The 21715-nt window shown below is 36.5% G+C and overlaps 1 protein-coding gene across 5 annotated transcripts in view; it reads left to right on the top strand.

Annotated features, from left to right (window-relative positions):
* Positions 1-21715, top strand: part of MICU2 (mitochondrial calcium uptake 2) — a 71245-nt gene that overhangs the window by 30596 nt on the left and 18934 nt on the right. For all 5 annotated transcript variants that reach the window (XR_014492375.1, XR_014492376.1, XR_014492377.1 and 2 more), the window contains exons 3-8: positions 2007-2038; positions 2150-2225; positions 8885-8932; positions 11022-11104; positions 15020-15085; positions 18480-18577. Coding sequence is in view for 2 of the 5 variants with exons in the window: in XM_083361538.1 (XP_083217664.1) it covers positions 2007-2038; positions 2150-2225; positions 8885-8932; positions 11022-11104; positions 15020-15085; positions 18480-18577 (403 nt within the window). In the remaining 3 variants the exon portion in view is untranslated. The remainder of the gene's footprint in view (positions 1-2006; positions 2039-2149; positions 2226-8884; positions 8933-11021; positions 11105-15019; positions 15086-18479; positions 18578-21715) is intronic.

Below are 21715 nucleotides of genomic sequence, written 5' to 3'. Positions count from 1 at the left end.
GGTCCAATTGCAGTCATTTCTGTTTTTGCATTTTGACTTTTTAATGGCCAGAAAAACATTAGGGGGCATGGAGGTCAGGTGAGTTGCCCCTCGAAGGATAAATGGTGGTAGAAACAACTTCCAAGCAAAACAGGAAGCAAAGCTAGGGCTGATCATTTGCTCTGCTTTTCTACTTAAATACCTGCAAAGGAAAACTCCAAATTGTGGGGAATCCTACCAAAGGGTCATGATTAATGCTGCATTTTTCTTTTGCATTACAACATTATCACAAATGATAAAATAGTGACTTTTGAATAACAAAAAGGTTATATGTTCTTCCTAAAGAAACATAGGTTAAGTGCATTGTATTCAGGAAAACATGGGTTGAATTAATGGCCTTTGAGATACTAATATCAGGTTTAGTCTGAACATTGGTATTAACAGATAACTAATATGGTAGTTAAGTAAAATTTATATTATGAAGCTCTGAATTTATACAATTTAGATTGCAAAGAAATGTGTGACACTCATTTGGTATCTAACTATTCAAAAATTGTTCTTATTAAAGAGGACACTGATGTAATCATTGATTCTAGTGACAGTTTCTTATACATCCAATGTCTTGCTTGAAAAAAATGTGCTTTTTCCTGATCGTTGTTTCATGTGTCTGCTATTTGTTGTTTAAAAGTTATGTAAATGGAGGTTTAAAAAGGTGGAAAGATGCTAAAAGGCACACAGTTCATCTTCTGAGCCAACCTCCATTGGCAGTTTGAAGTACCTAAGTTGTAATAATTTTTGTTCTTTCATTCTTACAACAATCAAAAAAATCAAACTCTCATTACTTGTTATTGACATATATAGACCTTCATAAAGTTTTTAATTCAATTCATGAGTTTATAATAAGGTAAAGGTAAAGGTTCCCCTGCACATGCGTGCTAGTAGTTTCCAATTCTAGGGGGCGGTGCTTATCTCCGTTTCAAAGCCGAAGAGCCAGCGTTTGTCCGAGGACGTCTCCATGGTCATGTGGCCGGCATGACTAGATGCCAAAGGCGCACGGAACGCTGTTACCTTCCCATCGTAGTGGTCCCTATTTTTCTACATGCATTTTTATGTGCTTTCGAACTGCTGGGTTGGCAGAATCTGGGACGAGTAACAGGCGCTCACTCTGCTACGCGGTACTCAGGATTCGACCCGCCAAACTGCCGATCTTCTGATCGACAAGCTCAGCATCCTAACCCACTGAGCCACCACGTCCCTTAAGTTTATAATACATAGAGTGAAAAGTTATAAATCAGAAAAGTATAGAGTTCTTCATATAATATATTTATAAATTATCAAAAATATTTAACAAGTAAAAATATGATTCTTTCTCATGATAAACAATTCAGGCAATTTAGTTCCAAGTGCATTTCTCATTCCTTGCTAGATGATGCACCATGCAAGCTATCCACACATTGGTTAACCAAGGTCAGTTAAGATGTGATCACAAAACTCTAGGCCAGTTTCATTTCCGCTACATTCACATAGATAGTTAAGGACTAGAAAGAAGAAGAAAAACTATAATAGCCACCTGTCACATACTTGATCTAATGTCCTAAATGTTTCTAGTGATGGTCTTTTATAGCAATAGTTTTAAAATTATTGCAGCCCAATTGGTCTGGAAGATAGATGTTAGCTATATTAACTGCAATTTTTAGGGGTTATAATTGGAATATCTAAAGGGCAAAAAATTGGAGAGACTATATTAGGGCTGTTTTTTGTGATTTCAGTTTTATATATAAATGTAATAAATAGAAAGTATATTAGTTTTTTTAAGTTTGAACAGGTTGTTCCTATCATTCTATCATAGTAGTTTTTTTCTAACTATTATGTAAATTTAAATATTTCTAAACTGTTGATAGTGTTCTGTTCATGTCACTTGCAGTTTCTCTTTTAAAAACACAGTATGAAGAAATTCTGCAGAACTCAACAAAGCTTTGACTTCCAGATGATTGAGTAGTGTGTTTTTTCTTTTTCTTTTTGGACAGGTAAAACCTTGGCCAAGAAACTGACAAAAAAGGTAGGCAAAGAGCTGATGCAGTTTGTCAAAAGAACTTTTGTTCTTTCTGTTACTTGCTTTAATGAATTTTGCTTTCACAACTAACTTGTCATTTATTTGGTTTGTTTAAAGGAAGTAGACTCTACACTAGCAAATGTTGTGAAGGCTAGACCAGGACCAACCTTTTTTAGAGATCTTGGAGACAGAGGTAACAGTTTAGATTATTGATGGAATTAATATTAAAATCTTTTTTCTTGAGATTTCAGTATGTGGAAATTTGTGCTTGATGTCTAGGCTGCTAAATTAAACTCTATTTTAGTTCCAGAAATACAGATCTGAAAAAGGGGTGTGTGTGAGAGAGGGGGGAGGGGAGAGAGAGAGAGAGAGAGAGAGAGAGAGAGAGAGAACGCACAATTCAGTTTGACAGTACACTGCAAAACCATGGGATTATTTAGGCTTCCTAAGTCGTAGCTGTGAGCCCTTTGGAATGAACCAAACTTGAACAGCAAAGATATGAATACTAAAACGGACTGTGCCTCCCCACTACCTGCCTTTGCCCTACAGAAAACCAGGTCTGAGACGCTTTCTCAAATTCCATTCCTGTTTTAGGCTGAGATTTCTTTTGTCCAGGGTCTTCAAACTTGGCCGTTTTATGACTTGTGGACTTCAACTCCCAGAATTCCTCAGCCAGCACATGCTGGCTGAGGAATTCTGGGAGTTGAAGTCCACAAGTCATAAAAGGGCCAAGTTTGAAGACCTCTGCTCTTATCCAACTGTTGCTTTGGCTGCTGCTCTTTCTCCTCTTCCTTAGGGCTCTTGTCACTGCCCATTACATTAGTTTCTTTGAGAAAACTCTATGTGGTTGCTAAGAGTCAGCACCAAATTAATGGCACATAAACAGCCAAATCTAAACAAACAAATTGAGTTCATTTCTTTTCCTTGTTTGAATAGGAAGCAATAGAAGATATCTAAGTGCATTTGATCTCCAAAATATGGCAATATGGTTTTGTGGTATTTAAGATTTGACACCTATGCTCATACGTTGTGTACCGTATGTTTAATGGAAGTGATAGCACAGAAAAGAGTTTTTGAATAACAACATTTATAATAGGAATTGCAAGAAAGTATGACTCAGCTAAAATAATAATGGGGATGACCTGAGTAGTTTTCATTAGTCTAATAGCTCATGAATTATCCATGACATAGACCCAAAAATATAGTGGAACGTATACTCAGTACCCCCTTCATGGATTACTGCCTTGTCGTGGCAAAGGGGCTTGTGTAATTCAATGAAGCTATGAGCTATGCCGTGCAGGGCCACCCAAGACGGACAGGTCATAGCAGAGAGTTCTGACAAAACGTGATCCACTGGAGAAGGAAATGGCAACCCACTCCAGTATCTTTGCCATGAAAACCCTATGGACAGTACCAAAAGGCAAAACGATATGACGCCGGAAGATGAGCCCCTCAGGTCGGAAGGCGTCCAATATGCTACTGGGGAAGAGCAGAGGGCTAGTACTAGTAGCGCCAGAAAGAATGAAGCGACTGGGCCAAAGCCGAAAGGACGCTCAGCTGTGGATGTGTCTGGTGGTGAAAGGAAAGTCCGATGCTGTAAAGATTTTTTCTCCATAGGAACCTGGAATGTAAGATCCATGAATCAAGGAAAGCTGGACGTGGTCAAACAAGAGATGACAAGACTAAACATCGACATCTTAGGTATCAGCGAACTAAAATGGACAGGAATGGGTGAATTTAATTCAGATGACCATCAGGTATACTACTGTGGGCAAGAATCCTTCAGAAGAAATGGAGTAGCCTTCATAGTCAATAAAAGAGTAGGAAAAGCAATACTGGGATACAATCCTCAAAATGACAGAATGATCTCAGTTCGAATCCAAGGCAAACCATTCAATATCACAGTAGTCCAAGTCTATGCCCCAACCACCAGTGCTGAAGAGGATGAAATTGACCAGTTCTATGAAGCACTACAGCACCTTATAGAACTAACACCAAAAAATGATGTTCTTATCATAATGGGGGATTGGAATGCTAAAGTAGGAAGCCAAAAGATAACTGGAATAACAGGCAAGTTTGGCCTTGGAGTGCAAAATGAAGCAGGGCACAGGCTGATAGAATTCTGTCAAGAGAATACGATGGTCATAGCAAACACTCTTTTCCAACAACCCAAGAGACGGCTCTACACATGGACATCACCAGATGGTCAACACAGAAATCAGATTGACTATATGCTCTGCAGCCAAAGATGGAGAAGCTCTATACAGTCAGTAAAAACAAGACCAGGAGCTGACTGTGGCTCAGACCATGAGCTTCTCCTTGCAATGTTTAGGCTTAAACTAAAGAAAGTAGGGAAAAGCACTAGGCCACTCAGGTATGAATTAAATCATATCCCTGTTGAATATACAGTAGAGGTGACAAATAGATTTAAGGAATTAGATCTGATAGACAGAGTGCCTGAAGAACTATGGACAGAGGTTCGCGACATTGTACAACAGGTAGCAACCAAAACCATCCCAAAGGAAAAGAAATGCAAGAAAGCAAAATGGCTGTCTGAGGAAGCTTTGCAAATAGCTGAGGAAAGGAGGGAAGCGAAAGGCAAGGGAGAAAAAGAAAGATACACCCAATTGAATGCAGAATTCCAGAGAATAGCTAGAAGAGATAAGAATGCCTTCTTAAATGAACAGTGCAAAGAAATAGAAGAAAACAATAGAATAGGGAGGACCAGAGATCTTTTCAAGAAAATTGGAGAAATGAAGGGAACGTTTAATGCAAAAATGGGCATGATAAAGGACCAAAATGGCAGGGACCTAACAGAGGCAGAAGAGATTAAGAAGAGGTGGCAAAATTACACAGAAGAACTATACAAGAATGAGCTTAACGTCCCTGATAATCACAATGAGGTGGTCACTGACCTCGAGCCAGACATCCTAGAATGTGAAGTGAAGTGGGCCTTAGAAAAGCTGAGCAACAACAAAGCTAGTGGAAGTGACAGTATTCCAGCTGAGCTATTCAAAATCTTAAAAGACAATGCAGTAAAAGTGCTACACTCAATTTGCCAGCAAATTTGGAAAACTCAACAGTGGCCTCAGGATTGGAAAAGATCAGTTTACATTCCAATTCCAAATAAAGGCAGTGCCAAAGAATGTTCAAACTATCGCACTATTGCACTCATTTCTCATGCTAGTAAAGTCATGCTTAAAATCCTACAAGCTAGACTTCAGCAATATGTGGATCGAGAACTACCAGAAGTACAGGCAGGATTTCGAAGAGGCAGAGGAACTAGAGATCAAATTGCCAACATACGCTGGATCATGGAGAAAGCTAGGGAGTTCCAGAAAAACATCTACTTCTGCTTCATTGACTATGCTAAAGCCTTTGATTGTGTGGATCATAACAAACTGTGGCAAGTTCTTAAAGAGATGGGAGTACCAGACCATCTTATTTGTCTCTTGAGAAACCTATATGCGGGTCAAGAAGCAACAGTGAGAACTGGACACGGAACCACTGATTGGTTCAAAATTGGGAAAGGAGTCCGGCAAGGCTGTATACTGTCGCCCTGCCTATTTAACTTATATGCAGAGCACATCATGAGAAAGGCAGGGCTAGATGAATCAAAAGTTGGAATTAAGATTGCCGGAAGAAATATCAACAACCTAAGATACGCAGATGATACCACTCTAATGGCAGAAAGTGAAGAAGAACTAAAGAGCCTCTTGTTGCAGGTGAAGAAGGAGAGTGCAAAACCTGGGTTGAAACTTAACATTAAGAAAACCAAGATCATGGCATCTGGCCCTCTCAATTCCTGGCAAATAGATGGGGAAGAAATGGAGGTAGTGACAGATTTTATTTTCCTGGGCTCCAAGATCACTGCAGATGGGGACTGTAGCCAAGAAATTAAAAGACGCTTGCTCCTGGGGAGGAAAGCCATGGCAAATCTAGACAGCACACTAAAAAGCAGAGCCATCACCCTGTCAACAAAAGTGCGTATAGTCAAGGCTATGGTCTTCCCAGTTGCAATGTATGGCAGTGAAAGTTGGACCATAAGAAAGGCTGAGCGCCAAAGAATTGAAGCCTTTGAACTCTGGTGCTGGAGAAGACTCCTGCGAGTCCCTTGGACTGCAAGGCGATCAAACCGGTCAGTCCTAGAGGAGATCAATCCTGACTGCTCTTTAGAAGGCCAGATCCTGAAGCTAAAACTCAAGTACTTTGGCCACCTAATGAGAAGGAAGGACTCACTGGAGAAGAGCCTAATGCTGGGAAAGATCAAGGGCAATAGAAGAAAGGGACGACAGAGAATGAGGTGGCTGGATGGAGTCACTGAAGCAGTAGGCGTGAGCTTAAATGGACTCCAGAAGATGGTAGAGGACAGGAAGGCCTAGAGGAATGTTGTCCATAGGGTCGCGATGGGTCGGACACGACTTCGCAGCTAACAACATACTCAGTACTGAATTAATACATTCATGTACATGTGTATACTTGCAGGGGAAATTTGAAATTTAATAGCTAATAATAGAAATTTAATAAATAGAAATTTAATAAATAGAAATTTAATAGCTAATAATAAAATATACTCAGTCTTTTTTCTGTTTCCATTCTTTGAGGGAATGGGGAGTGAGGTCAAAAGGAGGACAATAGATTTGTTCCTAATACTATAAAAAAAAAATCATGAATCTTAGGTATGTCTAAGCTACAATTCCTAACCTGCAGGTAGACCAACATTGTGCCTTTTACTCCAATTTAATGGGGAACAAGCATGTTTTGTCTCTGCTAGCGTCCATATTTCTAATTTGTGCTTCCATACATAACTTTATAGATGAAATAAAGAAAGACTAAATGAATAAGCTTTGAAGTTAAATCTTCTGCCAAGTGCTGTGTAGGTATCCCTTAATATCAGGTTTAGGTCATGTGCTAATGCTAACCTTTGGGGTGCACCATTCCAGAAGTTCATAATATATGTCCGAGGTAAAGTATCAGTCTTTTTTTTACTACAATTGTACTTTTTGTTAAATCTATTTGCACCATAGTCCTGGGAGTGCTAGGCTTGAACTGAGGTATGAGTTCCAATTCCATCTCAGCAGTGGTCAAAATCCCATCAGCTTTCATTTCCATTTCTCTGAAATAGGACTGATTGTAAATTGTAGCTGGATGAGGTACCTAAATAATGGTTAGGATACAAAATTGGATGAAAATCCAAAGTGAACTAAGAGCACTAGAGATACAGGTAGACTTGAAGAAACTCTGCGAGATGCTTTCAATTTTGTTCATCTTGCTGTTTTCCTTTGAAGTTTCATAGATGTCTGCAGTCCCAAGAAATCTATCCCATCCATAAAATTGCAGATCCTGAAATGATATCAGTATTATGGGGAAAGGTTTAGAAAAAGCACCTTCTCAGTGCTAGTAGAAAGTTTGTTATGAAACTATAAACTGATATAAGTGAGAAATCATTGATAGATGAGTACTCTGAATTAGATGGAAAAAAAACAGTAAAAACAATGCAGAGGTTTGGATTTGACTGTACACAAGTGCAAATGCAGCACCTATCAGTTGTTTGTTGAAGTAGCTTCATCTATTCTGTTGCTGCAGCAGAAACTATCGTAGCTAACAATGTTGAATATAGACGCAGCTACTTTAATGAGTTCCAACTGATACTACACACACATTCCTCCTAGCTCTGAAGCACTTTTTCAAAACAGAATAAAAAACATTCTCCATAGCCTTAGAAAGCAATTTATCCCACAGTGTGCTGTTAATGGTTGCAGTAAAACTCTTAATATTTATCCTGTAATCTTTCTGACTTAATGGGTTTAAGTTTTATGCATCCTTGAATTAACGTAACAATGTATTATGTAAAGGTTAGATACTTATTTTACATCAGTTATGAACTATCACTAGCAGAATCCATTCATAGGAATTATTTAATGTAGATAGTCTAAGAGTGTATATATTGGGGGAGGGGGAATCTCCTTGTCTAAATGTAAATCACAGAAATAACTTTCCAGTGGATGGTACAATTCAAACATTTACTTTCAACATTTCTTCCATTATGCAGGATGAGTTTTTTGTTTGCATGTTAAACGTAGCTTGTCTTTGTGTGTGTATTATTTATAAAAGATCTTTTTTTAAAAAAAATTCTAAAAGTGCTCTTACTGGGGGGATGCTTCAAATTCTTTTCTTTAACCCATACACTTTATATACTTCTCTATCTTTAGCTGGCATGTTGGTATTTTGACAATTGCATCTTGTGTTTGTTCAGGCTCTTCAGTAGGCCTTTCAAAGGGAAATGTTGGAATTTTCCTTCAAAAGGGGAAAGAAAAGACACTTTCACCTTGTAGAAAGGATGTGTTCAGGTTTTTAATTTTTTTAAGAGCCTGTTCCTGGCTCCATGCCCAGCAGTTCTATCAGTGCAATCTAGCAGCTTGCCAGCTTTGTGTTGCTCTATTCCCCCTGAGACTTAAAGAAAATCTGGTCTTCACATTTAGAAGACAGCCAAAGGATGAAATACTTTGATCCCTCAGAGCAACATTAGAGTAGGCCTCCTCCCAAATACTAAATATGACAAAGCACACTTAATTTATTCATTCTTTGTGTAAACACTGAGACTTTCTATTAATTTCAAATAAACCAAGTCTTTTAATAAGACATCAGCATGATGGGAATTGTACAGCAGTAGAATGGGGCAGAAAAATCTGATTTTCCTGAAAACTAATTGATATTGCTTTTTTTTAATAGGTAAAGAGCATTAAACTAAAGAGCTTTTATAAAGGAATCTAACTGCGCAAGGAGTACTATAAACAAAGCACATTGGTATGCTGAAGACTACAAAACTAACCTTTCAATCTTATATTTCAGGATTGATTTCCTACACAGAGTACCTCTTTTTGCTGACAATACTCACAAGTAAGTATTTTGTTGGTGTCTGTATTTCATAATTTAAATAAATATTAATTGCTATTATTAGCTTATTTTACTCATATGATCCAGTTAAAGCTCAGCTGATAAAGATATGAACTTAGAAAAATAATTGGTCACACGGATAGAGAGAAATACAGAAAAAGACTTACTACAGGTCCTTAGAAAGTGAAGGCATCTTAAGCTTGCCTTACCTGCTTACTTTAATGTTTAGACAAGTTCATAAGTGATGGATCCTTGAGATATCTAGGCCTCAAGTTGTTCAGTGCTTTAAAGATCAAAATCTTAAACTGCATCCAGAAAACAACCAACAATTGCTACTTTATACTAAAAAAAGCTCCTGGGTGCGTTTCAAGGGTAGCTGATCTTGCAGGGATTTCTTGAGGGAGATGGGCAGCCTAGAAATCCAATCAATCAATCAATCATTCTGAGTGCATCTTAGACATGGGTAATTATTGCCAAGTCAAGTTAGCAAACCTGCAGTATGATTGTACAAAATTCCTCTTTGGGGAATAATACATACTTGAGTCATGATTCCATTTTCCTATGAAGCAACCCCTTCGTGGCAGGATTAAATTTCATTTTGCATATCCGCATGGTCCCTTTCTGTCTCTTCCCTGTTCCTTGAAAAGACCTTCCCAAGCCTGGAGAGAGCGGGAGAAAATGTGTTTAGGGATGTCAGTGTTCAAATACACAATTTTCCATTCCACCTGTTAGCATCTTCCCAGATCATGGGAACAGTTGGAAGAGAGTAAGCACCAGCTTCTTTCCAAATGGTTCAGAAGTAGTATAACTCTCAAAATTGCTAGCAGCATTTCCAAGTCAATCGAGGAAAGATGAAGGCTGAAGCCTACTTAGAGTCCTAAGGATTCATCTCTCTGGTTGAATAGTTTTTGGTAGAGTTTGTCTGTCTTGGCATCTGCCTCCCATGATGATTTAAGAAAAAATATGGGCTGTTACTATTTTGATAAAGTCAAATGTTATTTTTATGGCCAACACCCAAATGTAATTTCTGTTAACAGCCAATGTGAATATTTGATACTCTCATCCTAAAAATATTGTCTGCGTAATGAAATGGGAGTGTGGGGGGCTTTTCTTTGAACCTCCCTTATTTTATAAATGCATACCATTAAACCTGCCTCATATCAGATAAGAATGTCATCTAGTGAGCTGCACGGCGCTCCTATGCCTTCTATAGGGCTGCCTCCTTATCAACCTGTTGCAGCAGATGGTTTGTTTCACTGCTTTATCATTTTGCTTTATTCTCTAATAAACTAATAGGCCCCATATACAGTGTTACTGATTCAAAATGTCAACTTAATAAAATTCAGTGGCCATTCTAAATCATTATGGCTTTGTACCCTAAGGCCTAAGCAATAGACTGTAGATACCTTGTTTGTGTATGTGTGGGTGGGTAGGTGGTTGTGGGTGTGTATGTAAAAGCTTAAATGAATATTTCATTTTCCCTGACGTTCTTTGGGCATTCTTAGAGGATCTTAATGCCGTTACATTGGTTCAATTGAAACAATATCTATTTGATTTTCCAAATTTTGATTTGCTGGACTTCTTTTTAGTAACACAAACTCTAATTTAGGGCACTCCCACATTATGTATAGAATTTGTAATGTGTGTTTTTAAAAATAGCAACCAAATTGGTAAATCTTTCATTTTGTGATACTTGGTTTTGTAAATACTCAATACTCTCTGCTAGCAAATCTAGAAATGGTTTTAAAAATTGCTTCACACCCACCTGTTTATTTGATAAATTTATACCCATCTTTGCTCCAAGAGCTTGAGATTGCATCCATAAAATCCTACATCCAATTTTTCCCACAAAAACAATCTCTGAGAGTAGGTTGGTATGAGAGTGTGTGAATGATCATAAGTCACCCATTGAATATCCGTAGTTTAGGATAGCCTTGAACATGGGTCTCCCTGGTCCTGGTTCATTATCGTAACTGTTAAAATACACAAATTTATGTTATGTAAATCTGGAAGCAGGGGTCTATTTATAGGGTAGTAGACAGTATCACTTACATGTGAAGGTTTTTTTGAACACATCTATTATTTATTGTAGAACCACAGACTGGATTTCGTATTGCTTTTAAAATGTTGGATGCAGATGGCAATGAACAAGTAGAGAAAAAAGAATTCTCTAAGGTATGGTTTTAAACAACTGATCAGTGGCTCTTGGCGGCTGGGGGGTTGTGGGATTTGAGTCCAACCCCTTTGAAGGGCATCAGAGCCACACAGAGCCATATTAAGCATTTCTTCCTCTGTTTTTTGAAGTTCATGAATGCTAAGTCATGAATATTATCTTAGCTATAAACCAGAGTGTATTTTTTCTGAGGTGATAATAAATGTATGTCAAACATGCCCTTCTACTTTCATTTATTTATTGATGTGCAGTGTTTAGTATTATATTTTGGGGCAAAACAGTTACTTGTGTGCTCATTTCATATGTAAGTAAGATAATGTTCCAGATTTTCCAGTCCAGAATTCACCAATAAATGGAATGAGTACTGCCAAAAGTACAAGCAGGATTCAAAAGATCGCATAGCTAAGATCATATTTGTGATTTTTTTTCTCTGTTTGTTGTTAAATTTATTTGCCTATCACACCACGCAGCTTATGGTAATGAAAAGGAAGAAAAATGAAAAGAGTATAGACAGAACAGAAGTAAAATAAGAGAACAATAAAATAAAACAAGGACAAAGGAACACAATGAGAATAATAAATCAGTATGATAAGCAAAAAGATGGATGGGTGGAGAGCAGAGAGTGGGGGTGAGGTGTGTGAAGTCTGCCATTAATTTAGCAGCCACCTCCATCATGGAATTCCCTCATCTGGTCCCCAGGCCAACTGGCAGAGCCAGGTCTTTAAGCTCCTGCGGAAGGATAGGATGGTGGGGGCAGATCTTACTTTAGAGGGTAAGATATTCCAAAGGGCAGGTGCTGCAAAAGAGAAGGCTCTTCTTCTGGATCCTGATAGTCAGAGTTCTTTGACCGACAGGATCCAAAGTAGGCCTGTCTGCTGAGACTAACAGGACCAGCTTGTCCTAGTGGGACATAGCTAACATCCTATGGATAATGACAGAGGCAAGATTTGGGACTGTTTAAATGACAATTATGGATAGCCCTTAAAAGTAAGAGTGTGCCAAGTAACCTCGTTTGCCTATTGATTTTACATGATGACTATCAGTTTGAATGGAATATGGGTTAACTAAATATTTCATATTAGAAAAGAGATGTATTGGAGTTGTATGTCATCTTGTTTATTCAACATTGTATGTATAGTATATCATGACAAATGCTAAAGTAGAAGAAATAGACGTTGGAATTAAAATTGTTAGGAGGAACATCAGCAACCTCAGATGATTAGAAATGAGGGAGACTTAAGGAGTCGCCTGGTGAAGGTGAGCAAAGACTGCCACAGCCAGGTTACCACTCAATATTTAGAAAATAAAACTTAAAATTATATAAACAATCATTGCCATGTACTGTAAACAAGTGGGAAAAAGCTGAAGTAATAACAGACTTTATCTTCCTAATTCAGAAACTCATAATGATGGTAACTATGGTAAATAAAAAGACATTTGCTCCTTGGGAGAAGGACTGTGATAGATCTCGACAAAGTGCAGATACATCTAACTGAGAACAAAGCTATATATTGTCAGGGGCATTGTTTTCCCAGTTTTATCATGTGGATAAGAAAGTAGGATCATCAGAAAAGCTGGGGGGGAAAACTTGGAAAGAATAACTTGGAAAAAACTTGGAAAGAATAACTTGCATAGCAAGAAGAACAAGTATTTCGATATTAGATGAAATAAAACAGATCTCACCAGAAGAACTAATAATGAACCTAAAACTTAAACATTTTGGACATATAATGTAAAGAATGAAACCCTGACTCTTGGAAAAATTGAAAACAATCAAAAAGAGGCTGACAAAAGCCAAGGTTTTAATTTTTACTATGGATGTTTTAAATTTGTCTGTGTTTAAATTTGTCATGCAAACTGGTAAAAAATTATTTGAATTGTGCAGGATATAAATGTGATAAATGAATAAAGCACTAAATACTATAACACAACCATGATCTCACAAGAATTCAAAAGGAGCCTTTACTGACAGGCAATATGATATCCATCAGATCACAAAGAGCTGGAAGTGACTAAAAAGCTGAATAACAAAAACAAATTTAGGAAGATACTGCTTTTTCAAACCTAACCTGTCAGAATTTCTTTTAACACAGGATGTGAGGAATCAAAGGTACATTTTTAAGGTTTATAAAGTATAGGTAGTCCTCAACTTGTGACCATAATTGGTACCAAAATTGCAGCCCATACGTTGCTGCAGTTGTAAGTCGAGTCACCATGTGATTGGAGTGATTTTACAACCATTTTTACTATGGTCATTAAGTGAATCACATAGTTAAGTGAATCCAGCTTTCGCAACAGACATTTTCTAGTGGAAATCATCAAAAAAAGGTTGCAAATTGCAAATGAACAGTCGTAAGTCAAGGACTACCTGGGGGAGATGTAAGTAGAGTTCATTTTTATCATTTAGAAAGGAGGTCATATGTTCCTTCTCTCACAATGATAAACATAAGCACTTCTAAGCACCTTTCAATCCTGCACTTTCTGTTTCTATCTTTGTTGCTATCATAAATAATAAATTTTATGTTTTTATTTTTGCTATCCATTTGAGGACTGGTGTTATCATCTTTGAAAGGTAGGGGGGCTTAGCCGTGCTACACTGTACTCAATTTCTTTTTGCACACATGATAAAATTGCTGAGAAATGCTTTACCCCCCCCCCAAAAAAAAAAATCCTGCCAGGAGTCTGCTGGATGATTACTTTAGGACATAAAACAATAAGCAAATGCGGCTTTTGATAGAAAACTTTTGAATCTAAAACCTGTTTTTACTGTATAGGTAGTCATGATTATTCAATCGTTTGGCTTTTTAAAAGAAAACACAGCTTGTATCAAACACATATCAGTGTTTTGACTCTTCAGAATGTTTAAAAGGCACTATTTCAATACATTGTTAAAAGTTGCAATCTACAAAGTGAGGTCATTTTTATTCAGTAGTGGCTGTTTTAATTTAGAGTTGATGTCCATGGTATCTAGTGAAGGCCTTTCCCACTGCTACTGCCTGAGAGTCTTTATCTAGAAATGGCAGGGGTAGAGAAATATTTCCTGCATGCACAGGAATGTGGCTTGCCAGTTAATTTTCCTAGTCAAATTGATAGTATTTTTCTATACTTCAGACAGGAAGAATAAGCAAAAGAGAAATTAAGCTTCATAAGGCTGCTTAGTAAACTGTCTGAAGAAAAATTTGAACTGGGGGAGAATTCGTGCCCTCTCTGTGTAAGCTCTCATTTAACTTTGAGATAAATCAATGGTATATAAAAAGCATTTATCTGATTTTACTTTTCTCTGATGCTGTGCTGCCCTGCTTCAACTTTCGATATATTTCTGTATGTATTTTAATAGTTTTGTAAGAAGGTCATTGGGCAACTAGTTCTTTCCATCATTTGCTTAATAAACACACTCCTACAACTCCAAAGAATCGGGACCTTCCCAAATGGTGTGGACTGTGGACTGGTTCTCTGGGTTAAGGAGGATAATCAAGGCTGGGGAAAACACAAACAGGGATTATTCAAACAAAGTTTGAATCTATAATCTTTGGAAATGACGAATGTACAGATAACTTTCTGTGGGTTTAAAGAACTAATTTCAATGAGTGAGCAGTTTTTCTTGTGATCATATTCCTTCATGGAAAATCCTGGAATAAAATATTCCTTCCTACCCCTCTCCTTCCATCAGTGTGATAGTTCTATACTTGGGCTTCCTGTCACACACATTACATTTACTTTGTAATTCATATATAATTTATACATTCTATGCTTGTTTAGTGTTCTCGTATGGAAGATTTTCTACACAGAGACTTTCATAATAAATAAAGGAGGCCTCAATCTTTGTAACCTCATTAAATGTTCTGTTTATGCTGTGGGGATGTCCTGATCTCACTCAGAAAAAAATAGAAGATAATAAATACATATTTTCGTTTTAGCTTCAGAAAATAATTGGAAAGCAAGATGAGTTTAAAACAGCTTCAGGAGATGACATCCTGTCTCAGGTAGGTACCAGTCCAAGGAAGATTCATATGAATTTTCTGATGCATCTATATCATTTGTTCTTTGTTAAAATACTTGTGATGTTTATTTATTTACTTAGTCTATGTATATATACTGTAAATAAACTAATGGCTGAGGGGTTTTTTCCTGAGATACTTATCTAAACTGAGGGAACTCAGAGTTAAGGTGAAGGCTACAGTATATAATAAGGATAAAAGGGAGATTTATGGATCATCATCCAAAAAAAGATTATATTATGATAATGTCTGTTAGGTTTTAATGCCTAGTTCTTTGATTTTGGTTTTTGGGTGCCTTCAGTCTTCACTCTTGATGACTATATGGACATGCTCATGATTTTTTCTAACGTTCTTCAGAGGTTTTTGTCATTACCTTCTTCCTAGAGCTGAGAGGGAGTGACTGACCCAAAGTCACCCAGTTGGCTCTATACCTAAGGCACAACAAAAACTGTCTCCAGCTTCTGCCTTTAACTCCTATAGCAAACTGGCTATAAGTATCTAATATTTAATACAATTTGTATATTTTAAATTTCTCTAGTTACAATTGTGTAAATAATATAAAACTTACAAAAATAATAAACATATAGTTGTTCAAGTTGGAAGGGTCCACAGTAGGTGATTGCACCTTTACAACATTGGCTAATTTTTTAAAAAAAGCATTAGACCTGATTAATACTTGGATGGGAGACAATTAACATATCCTACCATGCCCTAGGCTACATGGAGAAGTTGAAAAAACATCCCAGAGGAAAGCAGTAACCAATTATATGAGTATGGACGTGGTATTACTGGCTTTGCAGGATAAGAGGAATGCTTGCCCATTAATTTTCTTACAGTGGGTTTAGTAGATTGTTCTAATGCAGTCTAAAATTTTCAATATAATTCCATTATATGCTCCAATTTTCTTAGTTTTACAGATACACCATATACATGTTTCATTTATTTCTTTTGTTTATTAATGATGTTTATTAATGTCATAATTGTTACCAGTTGAGCCCATAAATATTGACCTCCATCAATCATGACTTTGGTCAATGCTGCTTGTGATCACCTTGTCTTTTTTTTGCAAATGTACTAAATATGCAGAAATTCCATTTTCCGTTATGGAATCTCCTTAGGATAACATTTATTATGTTGTGTATTTTTTTTACTTTAGAAACTACATTTAATAAAAGGTTCTATATTTCATTATTGACCTTTTCCTTAATTTAAAAACATGGTAAAACAGCTTGGTTTCCTGTTGCAACCAAAACTGGTTACAGGTTTTGTAACTGCAAAGCCAGGAGTTCAGAATCGTGCAAGCTTCAATGTGTTTCTCCTCCCTGATTTGCAAATTCCAGACATTTCTTTCCACCACCACCACCTCCCATCTCTGGGATCTGCATGAGACTTGCAAGTTGCCTAGTTCTTTGTGGGGCGTGAGAGAATCAAGGGGCAAATTGAATGCCATTAAATCTCAGCAAATTTTTCAACCCCCCCCCAAGCCTCCCCAGCTATGAAAAGGGTGGCCACATTTATGCTGTAAACAAAGCTCTCACTTCTAGTACCCTTGTTATTTACATTATTAACTTGTCTTTCTTATTTGCTAGTTTTTACACTCTACAAGGGTTCATGGCAGTAGGTAAATATTTCTGAGTTCAGCAGCAATTAGAAATGGGTAGAAGCTCTTGCTCAGTCTTTGTTTGAGAATTGGCTCCCGTCCACAAAAAGGACACACAGTAAAAAAAAGAAGAGGAAAAAAACACCATCCTAGGAAATCAGAGGAAAGGGAACCATAACATTTCAGCTGGCCATTCAGTAAATTTTATAACTAGACAGCCTGCATCATCGTAGCAGATGTTTTGCAAGAGCACCTACAATGTTCTATCAAAATTCCAAATATTTTCACCAAACAAAATGTTTCCCTACCTCTTTTGCAGCATATTATCACTATCAATTGTATCATTCCCAGGTGTAGTGAGTTAATACTGAACTTAATGTTTATATTTTCAGTTACAAAAGTGAATGATAAAATACCGCATGCACAATAAGCTGTTTTAAGTGTTCTAAATGTGGCCCGTTTTACTTAGTTTAGTGGAAAGTAGCATCGGACAAATGAGTGCTATCCCCTTTCCCATGAAGTGTGTTGTTACCTGTGCAATAAGCATGAAACACACCAAACTAATACAACCTAATGATAATACTAAAATTCAAATAACCACTCGAATTTGAATCCTGAAATAGATCTCTGTCTCAACTTTTTTCTTCAGCAGAAGAAAAGACACAGAGATCAATGTAGATGTCATAAGGAGGGTACTGTTGAAATCCATATGGATTCCATGATGTTTAGTGTGTTGTTGTGTTCAAAGAAATCCCACTTAATCTAAGCGCTGAAAGAAAATTATAACGTAGAAGCCCCCCTCGCTTTGCGTAGTTTCAGCCATCAGAAAAAAATGAAATAACTGAAATATAGAAATACATTCCTTGATTTCTCCTAAGCATTTTTTACTAAAGGAAAAATCAACTATATATGAATTATTTATTTCTCTTGAATAGATGAATTCATGTAGCTATTGGCTTCATATTTTGGCATATCTAACTGCATAGGTAAAGTTTGATATATAAATTTAGAACTCTTTATCTTTTACATTTTTTCTAAAGTAAATTTAGTTTTCCCAGATAGAGATAAGAATTTGCTGGAATCAACAATATTTATACTGTAAATATTCACTTGCAAGTATCACAATAAATATTTTAAGAGTTTGTTTTTTTAAAAAAAAACATAGAATCCTGGACTACATTTTTAAAAATTGCATTAATAACTGATAAAAGTATTTGTTATAATTATTCATTTGAAATATTTTTCTTCACTGGTAGGAATAGAAATCATATTTTAAAGTAACTGCAGCTGTCATACAGTGCTTCCTTATGTGGATGTTTCTTTTTTGGAATGAGGCTTGACTAACTCCTAATAGAATTCTTCTTGAAGCTTATGTGATCAACATTAAAAACTATTTTTTTTCATATACCCATTGGAAATGGGGCTAAAATATTCTGATAATTTTTTTTGAAATTGTCCATAGGAACTGCATACATGTCCCTACAACAAAACCATACATTAAAAAAGAGAAAGCAATTTTTAACACCAAGATAGAATTTGAGAAAGTTGTTATTTGAAGTCTGAACAAATTGATAATTATCATACTATAATAATAAATTTCTTCATTTCTGTGAAGGCGTCTTTATTTAAAGTTCATTCTGGATTTTAGTTTGCATTGTTCAGGGTAAATAATTCCATTTTTTTTCCTTCAGTTATTTATGACTCGATTACAAAAGTACAAATAAATCTGGAGGTATTCCACCAAATGTTAGCTCCTGATTTGTTGTTACTTGCTTACAGGAATCAGAAATGGAAGGTGCTGATATCAACACCATGTTACTGGTCCACTTTTTTGGAAAAGGAGGAAAAGATAAACTTCAGTATTCAGAATTCCAAAGGTAACATTATAAACTCTTTGAATTGGGCTCACGTATTTAAAACCATTAAACCTGGACAAGGATTATGATCAACAGGCTTACAGAGGCAAAAACAGAATATATGGGTTTAGTACTCTTTTAAAACTTATTCCAGGTTTGTCAGGTGGTTAACCCAATACTTCTGAAGACAAAGGGGGAATCAAGGGTTTAATACAGGAGTGTCAAACTCGCGATGTCACGTGATGTGTCACGAGATATCACAACTTTTTTCCCATTGCCGGCAATGGGGTGGGCGTGGTTTTGGCAGGACGCATCCGGGCCATGGACCAGCAGTTTGACACCCCTGGTTTAATAATTTAAGTTCTCAAAGTGTGAATGAATATCGTTGGTAGATGACTAAGTCCACATTCTGCCTTTCTGGGAGAGACTGAGACTTTTTGTAAATCAGCCATAATGTCCACATGGGGCAAAAAAAAACCATGACAAACTTGGATGCATGATAAGGTTGCTTTTAATTAATATCAACTACAGGTGCTCCTTGACATACAGCCATTTACTTAGTGACCATTCAAAGTTATAATGCCACTGAAAAAAGTGACTAACAATTGATTCTCACACATATGACCATCAAAGCATCCCCACGTGATCAGAATTCAGGTGCTTGGCAACCGGCATGTGTTTATGACAAGTGCGGCATCCTGAGGTCATCTGAACGCTATTTGTGACCTACAAGCAAAGCTAATGGTAGAAGTTGGATTAATTATCAACTTCATGATTCACTTAGCAGTGAATCACTTAACCATAGCAAAAAAGGTCATAAAAATCGAGCATGATTCACTTAACAACCATCTTGCTTAGCAATGGAAATTCTGGTCCTAATTGTGTCCGTAAGTCAAGAACTACCTTGTATCATCCTGTTCTGTTCTTTGCTGCAAGATGTAAAAAGTTACTTTGGAATCGCATCCTGATTTTTATAGCCTTTTTAAAAATAATTGTCATATCTTTTATTTCAGAAGGATCCCAAATAACTTCCCATATTTGAGACACTGTGGGAATTGCATTAGATGTTATGTCAAGATAGTGTTTCCTTATGGAATGCTTTAATAGCACTAATTTCTATAGTTCTATTCCCAGAAAATGCCTCAGAAAATGCTTCAGTTCTTACTTTTAGACATTTAATAAAACAAGTCATGCTTAACTAATAATAGAGATTCTGATTATCTTCATCTGACTTTTATGTAGATTACTACAATTCTGTATTTTATTCTATCTTTTTAATGTCATGTGGTGCACTGCTCTGTGCTTCAAGTCAGGATTGTAATATGATATGTTTTAAATTAAACATTTTTTACTCAACACTTAATTAAAATGAGCATTAGTTGATCCTATGTTGGGAATAAATTCTTAAAATGCTATTTTTTAAAAAGACACTGTTTAAATGCAGACAAATGGCCCCTTTATCCTATGAAATAGAAAATAAGACTTGAAGTTATACGACTTCTACCTTGAAAAATGCTGAAGAAAATATCCTACTTAGTAATATAAATAAATTTAATATCAATCATTTTCTTTGCAGAATCTTGCAAATGGGTCCCTCTGCTTGAATCCTATTATGTTTTCCTCAGGATTATTTTAAATGCTAACATTCATAATTATTTTCCTAAAGGTTACCATCTGCTGAAAAATATAGCTTGAGATATATTTATATCAGGGTAGGCAGAAGCACGTGAAATAGAGTCATCTAGATATACATTGAGAAGATAAGAATATTTTGGCATCCAAATTTCAGATCCAGAAGTGTTTGTGAAAGAAAGTTATGCATTTTCCATATTTTGATTTCATATTTTAATTTTAAATATGCATGCCTATTATGCTCTCCCCTTTTAACAATGGAGACATTTAACATTGTGCATAATATAACAATATTATTCAGAGCATAGAAAATGGGTAGGAAATACAAATCAGAATATATTAAAGACCTGAAGTGAAAGAACACAGCTGAAACTAATATTCATCTACACCACTGACTGAATGCATCCATACTTTTCTGTCCTTTCATGACCGTCCTTGCTTCATACATTGTCAGTCATGATTTCAACTTGTCTTTAAAATGTTTATTTTATTTACATTACTTGTAAATCACACTGACTCAGGCAGTGTACAACAAAGCAAGTAACATAAAATGTTGTAACATATGACCACAAATTGGGACCAGAATTTTCATTGCTAACCAAGGCAGTTGTGAGTTGCGCCCACTTTTATGACCTTTTTTGCCACAGTTGTTAAGCAAACCATTACAGTTAAGTGAATTGCATATTTGTTAAACAAATCTGACTTTCCCTGTTGACCTTGCTAGTCAGAGATCATCTGGGAAGGTCTCAAATGGCAATCACATGACCCTGGGATGCTGCAACCATTGTATATACCCAAGCACTTGAGTTTTTGATCACATAACCATGAGGATTCTGCAATGGTCATTGGTACAAGGATTGTTCTTAAGTCACTTTTCTCAAAGCTGTTGCAACTTGGAACAGTCACTAAATGAATGGTTGTAAGTCAAGAACTACCTGTTTCATCTTCATGGCCTTGAGAGCTACAAGGAGCATCAGGAACAAACATATTTTTGGGAAAGAGAGTATTCTATATAGAGTCAAGAAGTGATCAGGATTCAGTTACCATTGCCAGATCATCCTGATTCAGTAGAGCTATAATCAGTGTACCAGCCAGAACACGGCAAGGACTTTTTCATCATGGCAGCTTAAGCAGGGCATGTCAATCCAGAGGAATAGCCACAACTTGCTCTTTCATGAATCAGCACTGAATTGAAGTCTTCATAAGTGAAGGACAAAATATCACTGTACACGGAAATAAAATGTTATTTTGGTTTTCTTAGACTCCGGTAGCACCTTCTTTCTAATTTGGATGTCAGTAAAAATGATTCTCAGTAAATTTTGAAAATATGGCATACAGTCACTTGTAGCTGTCCCAAACCATTGATGTCTACTATACCTTCTGTCTTAATACAAAAATTCTGATTCTCAGGTGCAAGGCTTAAGATTTTTATCCTGCCTGCCTGTTTTCCCCACAGCAAACATGTGAGATGGCTGGTTTGAGAAAGAGTGACTGGCCCAAAGACACCCAACATTCCCTCATAACAAT

This window comes from Vipera ursinii (genome assembly GCF_947247035.1).
Source record: "Vipera ursinii genome assembly, chromosome: 4".
In the NCBI taxonomy this organism is placed as follows: domain Eukaryota; kingdom Metazoa; phylum Chordata; class Lepidosauria; order Squamata; family Viperidae; genus Vipera; species Vipera ursinii.
Note: the sequence above shows the minus strand (reverse complement) of the source record. Positions and strands in the feature narration are given on the sequence as shown.